The following is an 11412-nucleotide window of genomic DNA, read 5'->3' on the forward strand; positions in this document are numbered from 1 at the left end:
CGTTCTTAAGCCACACGCCGGGAGGTTAGTAGTTGGGTGGGTGACCACCAGCGAATCCCTTCTGGTGTATGTTTTTGGCTCTGTTATTTTTGTTTGTCTTATAAATGCATAGTCGGTCGCTGCCCTATTTCTTCTAGACACAGACAATTTGGGCACTGTCTCCCTGCAGATCTTCGCTCGATAATGCGGACTCAAGGTCCCGAGATCCGTGGCCCTGGTAGAGGAACTTGCTGTTCAGTCGGGTTGACTCCAAGAACTCGACAATGACTCTAAACTGGGTAGGTTGCTTCTAGTAGTAACCGTAGGTATTACAGTAATCTTCAAGCCGGGAATTAATTAAGCAGGTCCAGTTGCTGCTTGCTCCGCTGAGGCTTTGGGCGACACACCATCAGGACACACTCCCGCAGTAGAATCACAGCCTGACGCGCTGCAATAATCGCTGGTAGAACCACTATGGAAAGCCGAGTAGAATAAGGTTTTTTAAAGTAGGAAACGCCTTTGGTTAAGTCACAAATATCTACCAGTATCCCAAGGTAATGCTGCAATCACCAAAGCCAGATTGCTTATATTAAGAGGGATAGTAAGGATTAGCTGGCTCAAGTCCAGGTCACATACGCAACTCTATCTACTAAGCCAGGCGGTACTAGCCATAAGATCGCTCGTGGTAAACTTATCATCATTAAAACTGCAGTAGGATATTGCTTCTTGACAGAACGTGTTGCCTGTGGTTATCTCGTATACAATGTTGTTATGGATCCTGATAAGGGTCGAGATCCATAATCCGGTGGGTAGGATCCAGCTGTAACAATGATGGTTAATTAAGATAGTCACCCTCGTTGGCAGATTCTTCGTTCTGGGACTTGCTAACGACATGGTACAGCTTACTGCCACTGTGGTGTTAGCATTAATAGTGGAACGCAAAGCTGGCAACAAGGAAAGGGGGCTCGAGTGATAGACAGAATACTTCATACATCTCGAGACTGCCGACAGCTTGCACGCACTAGATCAAAACTAGGGGCCAGTGTACTAGGCTAATAAGAGCCTTATCAAATATGGACTTATATAGCCATTTCCCGCGGCAAGAAGGCATAATTATTACCAAGTTACATATTTAGGAAATAGAGACCCCATTGTGCAACAGAAAATGGGGGGTCAAAATACGCAATTAGAGAGTAGTCTTACCTGCTCGCCATATTTAGATAGTATTCATCCAGTTTCTGGCCGCGTTTAAGCTACACGCTGGGAGGTTAGTAGTGAAATAGGCAGCCACAGTAATCTCCTTCTGCCATATTTTCTTGGTCTCTTTTGAATATTATTATTCACTTAATTACTAAATCTAGGACCTCATTCCGGTGCCACGCTCAAACTATGACGTGTGTTACTCCCCCCTCCTGGGATTCACTTCCGGCTCGGATGTAACTTTTTTCCACATCCTTACCACCCCAACACAGAGAGTCATTTTCCGCACTGATCTTCGCTGTTCTCTACATTCCTCACCTCCGTCATCTTGCTCTCGCGTATCTTGGCCTCAAGATGGATTACGGTTACAGGGCGGGAACTTATCTGGAGAGACAGATCGGTCAAGTCATCAAGATCGCCGGCCACAACTATCTCATCCACGAGATACTCTCCGAGAGCCGAAAGGATGAGCTCCACGAGCACTGGGGGGTTTATGAGGCTACATGTCCTGACAGTAGGACCAACGCCACTCGCCGATACGCCCTTAAGGTGCGCTACGGGTGAGTCTATTCCTCATGGAATTTCTTGGGCGCTCACAGCTAATTCAGCGCCAAACTCAACCAGGATGAGGACGCGGAAATTCCGTGAGAGCGACCTAGAAGCTACAGACGTAATGGCTCGAGAGTGTTTCGAACTCGAGTGCCGGGCGCTTCGAACGTTCACAAACTCTGGATTTACCCCGGTGTTTTACGGCAGCGATGAACTATCTTCAGACCTGAATCCACTCTATGGCGAAGGGCATGTCTGGGCAATCGTAATGAGTCTTGTAGACGGTACAAGCGTTGCGGACATTTGCGGCTTGAACGTCTTCGAGAAGAGAATCATTCAAGATGAGTTGATCAAAGCCTTGGAGTAAGTCTACCTAAGTCAGTGCTCGTCAGCTTTATATAGCGGTGTACACTGACAATCCGATCTAATACCACTAGATACATGCGGCTCCGAGGCTGGGGGTGGTATATGCAGGAGACGGAGCAGATTTTCTATGACAGTGCTCGACAATCTATGTACGTGTTCACTTGCATTAGGCTGTATCCTTTCATCTACTGATTGAGATATCTGCAGTTCCATTGTTGGACTTTCGCGGGCCGGAACCGATGACGACGACTCTTTTATAATTCCAGGTGATCATATCACCAGAAACCATCGAGAGTTTATTGCTTTCGGGATCAATTGGCGGGTGGACTGACGGGCCAGAACTCAAGATGGTTGAAAAATCTCATTGGGATCGAAACATGCTGAACGGTTGCCGATCTTGATCTCTGAATTGTTATCTAACTACTAGCTTGAGAGTCCAAGTCTTCAACATCGAAACCCCATGAATTCACTGAGTCTACTAATAATGAAATGGTCTTATCTGCTTGCAAGTAAAGTATCCCAGTCATTAGATGTTTATATCATGAAGGTATCTCTAGCTACCATTATTTGCAAATTGACGTGCTTAAGAGTTTATGAAGGGCCCGGATTTACTTGTCTTGGGCTTTCCTCTTTTCTCACAAATCCTCGAGGCGTGTTGCTTTCCTAGACACAAGGCAGAGCTGGGAGAACTCCCTCTTTTCTACAGCGAGTTCTGTAAAACTTGTAAGCATGCTTGCAGGCTCAAGCGGCCGCCTTTCTATCCAAAGACGAGATATTTTCGAATATCGGAGCTAGGCGTTGCCATAGACTACACCGCTTTCTCGTCAAGCACATATGGAAATAAACATGATGGATAAGGCTTCCTGCCTACTTAGATATATTCAAGTCGCACCCCGAGTGGAATCGGCTCTGCTATATTCTTCGCATGTAAACTTGAAGCCCTCTATCGGGCTGGGGACCACCCTCGTTGACTGATGATGGTTTATCAACACCATCATGTTCTTCATAGATATTCACAAAGAATATCGATACTTACAGTGCCATCCATAAACTGATTATGTTGCCGGTAAGGATAAGTTTTGGGGCAGTGAATACGATCATGCAAAGCGGTTGAAGTTGCAGTCTCAGTCTAGAAGTCTGGTTCTTAGATACCAAGCCATTGCAGAGGATAACTGGTACTTGTTTCGTATGCCTTCTCAATCCATTATAGCAAAAATAAAAGCTAAGATGAACGAATCACAGAAGAAGACGGTCGTGTTCTCTGCTGTTCCACCGCTTCAGACAAATCTCCCCTTCGCCACTAAATTTCCAATCGTTCACAGGGCCATGCTGCTGCCTTCACAGGTGGCACCATGGGCAGGTTTCTATCAGGATGTGCGGCAGGCGACGGCAGGTGCCATCGGACATCCTCCAGGAATTCCGGTTCAGCATGCGATGCCAATAGAGCATTTCATGGTCGGTAACGAGCTGGGCGTATCCTCCCGATTCATTGAGAATGTCCTGTCCTGCGTCGGACCGGTTCTAGAGACCCCGGCGCCTCGAGTCTCACTCGGAGACGTTCAATGTGCGGAGAACGCGTGGAGTGCGGCACATCCCCCAGACGCTGTTGTCTTGAGCATTCGTCTGGGACATGCAGGTGTTGGAAGCGTCATGGAGTTCAAGACTGGGTGGACTATCCCACTGACAGTCAGAGATTGGAAGTTCTGGAGAGCCGCGGGTAAGTTCTCACAGAAATCACTTGATGTCGAGCATGGCACTGACCTACTTTCAGGCCAATTGGCCCGGTACATGGACATCTACAGATGCAGATATGGGCTCCTATCCAATTACGACGAGACAATCATTTTCCGTCGCGTCAGCAACTTCCGGTTCGAGCTGAGCCCAATAATTGAACGCCAAGCGATCTCGACAAGGGATCCTTTGAGAGTATCTCTCAAAGAAGCGGTTTTCTTTCTGGGTTTGAAAGTCAGAAATAATAACTGGTGCTGGAATGGGCAAGTCATTGGAGACCCCCTGGTAAATATTCTGTGAGAACTGTTATTCAATGACTTTCGCGAACTTTCAACAGGTGGCTAACTAGAAACGAAGGTCGATGGTACGTACCAAGACTAGGCTGATCTACAACATTCCTTGACCTTGGATATGTCATTAAACGGTCCCCCTGTGTTCACTGACCGGGCCAGGGTCTTTCTAGGCCCAGGGAAGAAAATACCTGGCCCTGGTAGGGGCTCACTCCGCCCGTGGAGTTTGGGAGCTGCCCTTTGTGGTCATACAAAGGAAAACCTACCGCCGCCTAGCGGAAAGCAAACCGCTTTATCAAACTCCGAAGGAAAACGTTGAGAACCGGGTAGCCCCGTCATAGCTACTGGCAGCTGAGTGAGCAATCACCAGCGAATTCCTTCTGTTGTATCTTCCATCATATCACTGCTTCGGAGATCGAGGATTACCAGGTATGCCTCTTTCAATTTCTTACGGTTATGCCAACGACTCTGATGTAGGTGACTCTCAAGACGAGGTCCGTTTATCCCGCATGCTGGACATGTCGAAATGGGGCAGAGATTAAGAGTTCCCGATGCTCAAGAGGGATACAAACTGGTACCTTGCTCAAGTTAGTTTAATACAAAGTCTGATTGCGGAGACCCTATTGAAGAGCTCACTGCTAAACTTCGCCTGAATAACCCTACACATGCTTGATTTGAGCAATCCTCCGAGTGTAGTCAGCGTTGGCGCCAAGAAACACCAGTCATTTGGGGCCAAAAGCCCCATAACACAGCCCTCTCAGCATGCTTGTATCCTGAAAGACGTTCATCGAGGCTCTGATGACAGAGGAGCAATTAGCTCACGGGAGATGGATGACTGGTGAGTGGTAGTAAGGGGAAGCGTTCTTCTCATGTAGACAGACGTGCCGCGCAATGCACCCTCCGGTGACTTGCCCTGCCTCTCTTGGCCCGGGCCGGTTGCTCGATTTCGCTGTCTTGATTGGTTCTCGTTCCTGCTTACTTGCATGGCCCCAACGGAGCTGAGGCCGGAGCGGGCAAATCAGCCAAGGATGGATGGAATTAACCTAATGGACAAGTTAGGGCTCTTCACGGTAAAATCACCATCTGGAGTAAATGGGCGGCGCCCCGCACATCCTCACCCGCACGTCAGCACCTCGTCGTCCCACTCCCTTGACTAATTCATGATGGTCGGGGGAACTTTTACCTTCGCTGGTTTAGGTACGATCGTTATGCACGTCCGCTTGGCCAGGCGCAGGACTATAAGGGTCCTCGAGTCGACAGTATGTATCGCAGGGGCCAACTGGACAGACGGTCAGGGTAATAGGCACACACAGCCCGGAGCTAATTCGGACGACTGATGACCATTGAATATTAGCGATACGATGGCATGGGGACTTGGAATAGATTGCGTCTTGGCTTTTGGTCTTCCGTCTTGAATATGAATACTTCGCGCCCATTGGAGACTCGATTCAGGAGAAATTTGTGAAAAAGACACCTGATGCAATCCAGAATAGCACAGCCGTTCAAGTGAACATGATGCTCTAATACTATAATTAAATTTGGAATATTTTCCAACGTCTGTGAGTAATCTGCCGCGGTGCATCAATCAAACCGTCATGTCCCAATGCCACAAGCTGCCGACTCACCTCAGACTCAGAACTGAAACCCGCATAAGGGGCGGGGGCCAAAAATCGTCTGCCCCCTGGCTCCTACTGTTTTAAGTATGAGTCTAAATCCTGACATCTAGGCCCCTTCTTCTCATCTATAATATTATGTTACAACCCATAAGTATCCTGTCTTCTCTGACAGACTGTCTCATCGAAGCACACTGCTTGGACCTCTACCAGGTAGGGCGGAGGGGATCTTTGTACAATGTTTAGCTTATCATGTTTGCTTAAACAAAGCCGACGAGGCAGAACCCTGTCTCGGGCGCTGATCCTCGTGCTTCTACTGGTCTATTGCTTCAAGGCGACTCTCCATACGCTGGAATTCCCCAATGCGGGACGATACGCGCAACATATATCATCTCTTCAGAAAAGGCTGGACGGCAGCCATGCCACCACAGAGAAATACCCATCCCAATGGCCTGTAGGGTTACACGATCGCGTCACAACCATCGAGCATGAAGCCCACGAGAATTTCACCAAGAACCTCGAGAACCTGCTCTCCCTACTACCCGACCAGTCGCACGCCCACGCTCTCGCCGGCCCGATCAAGGGAACGGGCGAGGAGAAGCTGCGCGAAGTGGGCTTCCGGGCTCGGGCCTTCAAAGCCCTCCTCCAAGCCTGGGAAGCCATCCACCTGGTCCCGACCAGCACGAACCAGATGCTCATCCGCGACGATATCGTCCAGATGCTGCGCGATAACCCGGCGATCGCAGCCGACCTCCATCTCGACGCGGCGAGCACGATCCACACCTACGAGACGATGCGCAGCTTCCTCACGCGCTTCGCCACACGCCTCTTCCCCTGGATCACGCCGTACTTCGCCGACCACATGACGCTGCACGCGCAGTTCCGGCACGCGGGGCGCGGCCTCGTCTTCACCGCCGGCAACGACCAGGCGCCGTACCTGGCAACGTCGATCCGCGCCCTCCGCGCCCAGGGCTGCACGCTACCCATCGAAGTACTCTACCTGGGCGACGAGGACCTAGACGAGGACGCCCGCGAGGCCCTCGAGGCGCTGCCGGGCTCCGTGGTCACGCGCGACCTGAGCGCAATGGTCGCCGACGAAGGCTGGAAGCTCAGCGGGTGGGCGGCCAAGCCGTTCGCGATCCTGCTGTCGAGCTTCCGCGAGGCGATCTTCATCGATGCAGATGCGCTCTTCCTCCGTGACCCGGCGGTGTTGTTCGACGATCCGCTCTACCGATCCACGGGCGCGCTGTTCTTCAAGGATCGCCTGTTTATGCCCGGTACCGAGAAGCGCGCGTGGCTGAGACGCATCTTGCCGGCCCCGGTGTCGCGGCACGCGCGTCAGAGTCGCATGTGGACCGGGGAGAGCCTCCATATGCAGGAGTCCGGCGTCGTGGTCGTCGACAAATGGCGCCATTTTGTGGCGTTGCTGATGGTGACGCGCATGAATGGCCCGGATCGCGATGGTAATGAGGCGGAGGGCCGCGTCGGCGTCTACGATATGGTTTACGGTGGGTTATGTTTCTCGCTTCCCCTGTTGATGATCCTTTAACTCGATAATTTTATGTGAGGAGCTTTGACTGACCTGGCTAATCTTGTTCGTGCAGGGGATAAGGAAACCTTCTGGTTGGGGTGGGAGCTGGTCGGCGATACCGATTACGCCTTTCATGGCGGTGCGGCGGCGGTCATGGGCAAGGCACAGGTCAATCGAGGCACGGTTGTCGGGAACGAGACTGCAGAGGAAGGCCGGTACCCTCATTTCACCATATGCGCACCGCAGCTGCTGCACCTGGGCATAGATGGCCGACCGTTGTGGTTCAATGGGTGGCTGCTGCCCAATAAATTCTCGGACGATGAACACCAACAGCCCACAGGGTTCGAGGCCTTCATTCCCGAGCCAGGGACTACGGAGGACGGCGGTGCCTGGAAATTGCATGAGAATAATGTGTGCTGTTTGTCGGCGGACCGCGTGGTTGACTTCAGTGCTGCGGAGAAGAAGGCCCTGGATGGGATGGTTGGGATTGCCAGAAGAGTTGGGGCTATCAGTGGGCTATAGTCGCTATTTTGTATATAATGGATACGTATTTTGACAAGCAAATTCCCGCGCGGTGTGTGCTTGCATTGTAGGGTCTCGGAACTACGCTCCAGCCAGGACAGAGTGGGCTCAGCAGGGTTTATCTGTATATCCATTATTGCCTATCACCCCAATACTTACAGATCTCAACAGCTACTCAATTATGAGCTCCAAGTGAGTCTCTCAACGCCGGTATTCTTGATGAATCTTTCGTCTCGATGCAGCCCTCTACTGATGGCCTATTGTTTCATTCGCCCTCTACCGTCCATCGGGAGAATATGGCTGTTTGCAGTGAGAGCCTTGCTACGTGATGAAACTCTGTATATCATTTATCAATATGCATCTATTGAACTTGTGGGCCTAAGATAGAGAGTGAATGATACTGAAACGGAGGCGGTGGACAAATCGAGTCTGGAGATAAGGTTCACGGCTAGCTTGTAGAACATTTGTTAGCTGAGTATTGCATGATCCGCTCGCATGGCTTAGATGGTAAAGCGCAGCACTAGTAATGCTGAGATCCTCGGTTCGAGTCCGAGTGTGAGCACACGATTTCTCTTTTTGTCGAATGGTTGCGCCTTTGTTTCATTTTTGTTGGCTCATATGGTAGGTAGGTGAAGAAGTCAAGGGAGGGAGAGGCACTCGCAGATTCGAGACACGCACAAATTGAGCGCTAATTGAGCGCTAATTGAGCGCTACTGTGCCGACATACGGCCTTCCCGCTTGGTTCATGTCTGGTGGATCTTATTGCTTTCCTGTCGCGCGGGCTGTGTCCATCTGGAATGTGGCCCTTGCCTTGGCCTGTGTCGACCAATGGAATAACAAACCACGCAATAAGACTGTGATACATGACCCACAAGCTGTACTCAAAAAGAATCCTTGTTCACAAGAGATAAAGAACAAAAATCAACAAAAAATGGAGCTGCGGGGAATCGAACCCCGGACCTCTCCCATGCTAAGGGAATATTATACCACTAAACCACAGCCCCAACTGATGTAATATGATCCAAAACTAACCTTTATCAGTAGACAACAATTTTAATCCGCTCCGTTCTAAAGTACTTGCTATACCTACCATCACTACCTCAACATATTCTTGTTGTGACCAACCTACACGAGTACACGAAATAATAATGAAAGCCTAGCTTACTTCCATCCTCGGATCTAATATAATCTATTGACCACAGCCTTGTTTCAGGGGCGTTCCGCTCTAATCCACGAGACAGAAGGATTCGGGGGTCAACATATATATCTCCTGGCTGACCAACTCGGGTGTACATACGTAATCTCTCATCATCTTACATTCGACGGTAAGCCCAACAACTTGAAGCCTTTACCTTGAGATTAAGGAACCTCGTAGCGCTTGCTCACAGAACAGACCCAGAAGTGACGCTCAATGTCAGCCCTACAAGCTTCGACAACATACTTACTGTGCTGGAGACGATGGCCACCCAAAGGTTCAAGAAAAGAAAGTGACCCCACAGATACGGTATCTTCCCAGTATAACGTCAGTTGGCAGCAGATGGTTCTAGTCTCGTCTTCTGGGGCATTTAAGCGACCAAGCTCGTCGCACCGCAGCCTGGCAAGCCTCTTGCATTCCCGCACAAGGCCGAGTCGAGAGGCGATGCAATCGCGGGGTAGCCAATTTAGGGTCTTCGCCCTATCTTATCCGGACCTTGAGATCCTCAACGCTACGCATCCCCATGCTGCCAAAATGACGGCACGGAAACTAACCCCTTAGACCTCACAGTCAGATGAAAAGGCATCAAATGATCGAGTAAAGGTCTGCTGCTCGACGCCTGAGGGCCAGCAGGCTGGCAGACATTGTTGTGCTCCGCGACAGGGAGTGACCGGCATGGGCTGTTGCCGGTGCACGCGAGGCGTCGCGTGCGGTACGGGGCGGTGCGGTATTCGGGGAACAAAGTGGTGTTTCCCCAAGACGAGGCGGAGGATGATGAGGGACTGGAGAATCGCCTCGAGCTGACGCATCTGCCTTGGACATGTGTGCCTGAACAAACGGCGCATTTTGCATGAAGCCGTGACTGGGGCTTGAATCTAAGCAGGTCCCAGCAGAGCCAACAGTCGAATATGGCGTTGTCAGGCAACGAGTGGACTCCATCAACGCTGTCCTACTCACCCGACGTCCCCAACAAGCTCTCCGCATTACCCAAATAAACCCGGTCGCGCAAATGTGTTGCAGGCAAGATGCTCTGTTCTTTGCCTGTGACAAGACCTACACCTGCGAAGCATGTGCAAATTTCCGCGCAACTACAACCCAGAACCCTACTTGTGTGTTGGACTCCTAGTATTGAGAATCAAGGAGAGGGATATTACATTAACAAGCTTCTACTCATACACCAACCCCGATGATATGCCTACTCCGTCCGCAGGATCCGCCTAAAAGTCTCCAGCGTGTGCTCCCACACCTTCGCCGGAAACCCCTGCTCGCGATACCCAGCCATCAGCTTCTCCTTGGCGGTATTGCTACCGTCATAGTTCAGAATGTACGAGCCCCCACCGACCTTACCCGTGGACGCCACGGCCGTCCGCAGCCCCTCACCCAGCGGCGTGCCCACATACGAGGGATCTCTGGGCCTGGCCGCCGGATACGCCGCGGAGGTGGCGATGAACAGATTGCGCTGGCCGCTCTCCTCGGGCGCCATGGACAAGGGCCGGGAGAGCACGTTCAGCACGGAGCCGGCCAGGTGGCCGAAAGTGGAGCCCATAAGCGGGGTGCGGACGATGCCGGGGAAGACGTGCGCGAAGCTGATGGACGGGTGCGTGGCGGCTAAGTGCTCTAGGGCTAGCGAGTTGAGCGTTGAGGCGTAGGTCGCCGCCTTCAGGAAGGACCACGATTTGGTCAGGTCGAGATTGTTGGCGTCGACTTGCCCTTCTTGCCCGGCTGCGAGAACGGAGACGACCCGCGCGGGCCCCCGGGCGTTCTCCAGGAGCGGGAGCAGGTTGTGGATGAAGCGCATGCGCCCGTAGTAGCGCAGGACGTGGTTGTTGTCCAGCCCTTCCTCGGTCTCTGTGGGTTTGTTAGTAACATACTTATAGGCTCCGAGGATGTGGGTTGGAGTCACCATTTTTGAACATGGTGAGATGGCCCGTCGACAGGAATAGCAGGTCGATGGACTTCTCCTTCTCCTTGATTTGCTCGCAGGCCGTGTCGACGTTGCGGAGTAACGAGACGTCGGCTTGGATGAAGTGGAATTTGCCGTCTGGGTTAGCGGCGCGCAGCTCTTCCAGGATACGTGATCCCGATGCTTCACTGCGTCCCACGACGTGGATGGTGGGTTTCTGCACCGATTGGGCCAGTTGCTTGGCGGTTGCTTCGCCGATGCCGCTGGTGCCGCCAACGAAGACGGCGATCAGTTCGGGGCGACTTGTCGCGAGGGTCGCATTGGACTGGCGGACTTCGCTTAGAGAGGGCATAATGAAGGGATAACTGGGTTAGCAACTGTGAATGGTGTGGTATAATGATGACAATGGCCGGTGCTGGTGGTGAGTGGAATGTTAAATACAGTGGAGGTGAATTGGATGGGATGTCTTGGCATGGCGGGCAATGATCGATGACGTCCTTGATCGGGCTGACTCAGCATCGGCCCAATTCGGA

At 51.6% G+C, this 11412-nt stretch overlaps 3 protein-coding genes and 2 non-coding genes across 5 annotated transcripts; 3 read left to right on the forward strand and 2 right to left on the reverse strand.

Annotated features, from left to right (window-relative positions):
• Window positions 1-1533: 1533 nt before the first annotated feature.
• BO97DRAFT_417652 (uncharacterized protein) lies at window positions 1534-2286 on the forward strand (the record flags this gene model as incomplete). The annotated part of the gene is made up of 3 exons (XM_025696490.1): window positions 1534-1739; window positions 1804-2091; window positions 2166-2286. The coding sequence occupies 3 exons, from the start codon at window positions 1534-1536 to the stop codon at window positions 2284-2286; spliced, it is 615 nt and encodes a 204-aa protein (XP_025547646.1).
• Window positions 2287-5886: 3600 nt separating this feature from the next.
• Window positions 5887-7718, forward strand: BO97DRAFT_376483 (putative alpha-1,3-mannosyltransferase; the record flags this gene model as incomplete). Its single annotated transcript, XM_025693021.1, has 2 exons — window positions 5887-7236; window positions 7333-7718. Coding segments are annotated over exons 1-2 (1656 nt in total), but the record flags the coding sequence as incomplete, so codon positions are not given.
• Window positions 7719-8270: 552 nt separating this feature from the next.
• On the forward strand, window positions 8271-8343 carry BO97DRAFT_t239. Its single transcript has one exon. It is a non-coding gene; the product is annotated as a tRNA-Thr (tRNA).
• A 370-nt stretch (window positions 8344-8713) lies between these two features.
• Window positions 8714-8785, reverse strand: BO97DRAFT_t240. Its single transcript has one exon. It is a non-coding gene; the product is annotated as a tRNA-Ala (tRNA).
• Window positions 8786-10125: 1340 nt separating this feature from the next.
• BO97DRAFT_376486 (NAD(P)-binding protein) lies at window positions 10126-11318 on the reverse strand. Its single transcript, XM_025693022.1, has 2 exons — window positions 10880-11318; window positions 10126-10824 (listed from the first exon to the last, which is right to left on the reverse strand). Exons 1-2 carry the CDS (start codon window positions 11229-11231, stop codon window positions 10172-10174), a joined length of 1005 nt encoding a protein of 334 aa, XP_025547648.1. The 5' UTR covers window positions 11232-11318; the 3' UTR covers window positions 10126-10171.
• Window positions 11319-11412: the final 94 nt, after the last annotated feature.

This window comes from Aspergillus homomorphus (assembly GCF_003184865.1).
Source record: "Aspergillus homomorphus CBS 101889 unplaced genomic scaffold BO97scaffold_47, whole genome shotgun sequence".
NCBI classification, from domain to species: domain Eukaryota; kingdom Fungi; phylum Ascomycota; class Eurotiomycetes; order Eurotiales; family Aspergillaceae; genus Aspergillus; species Aspergillus homomorphus.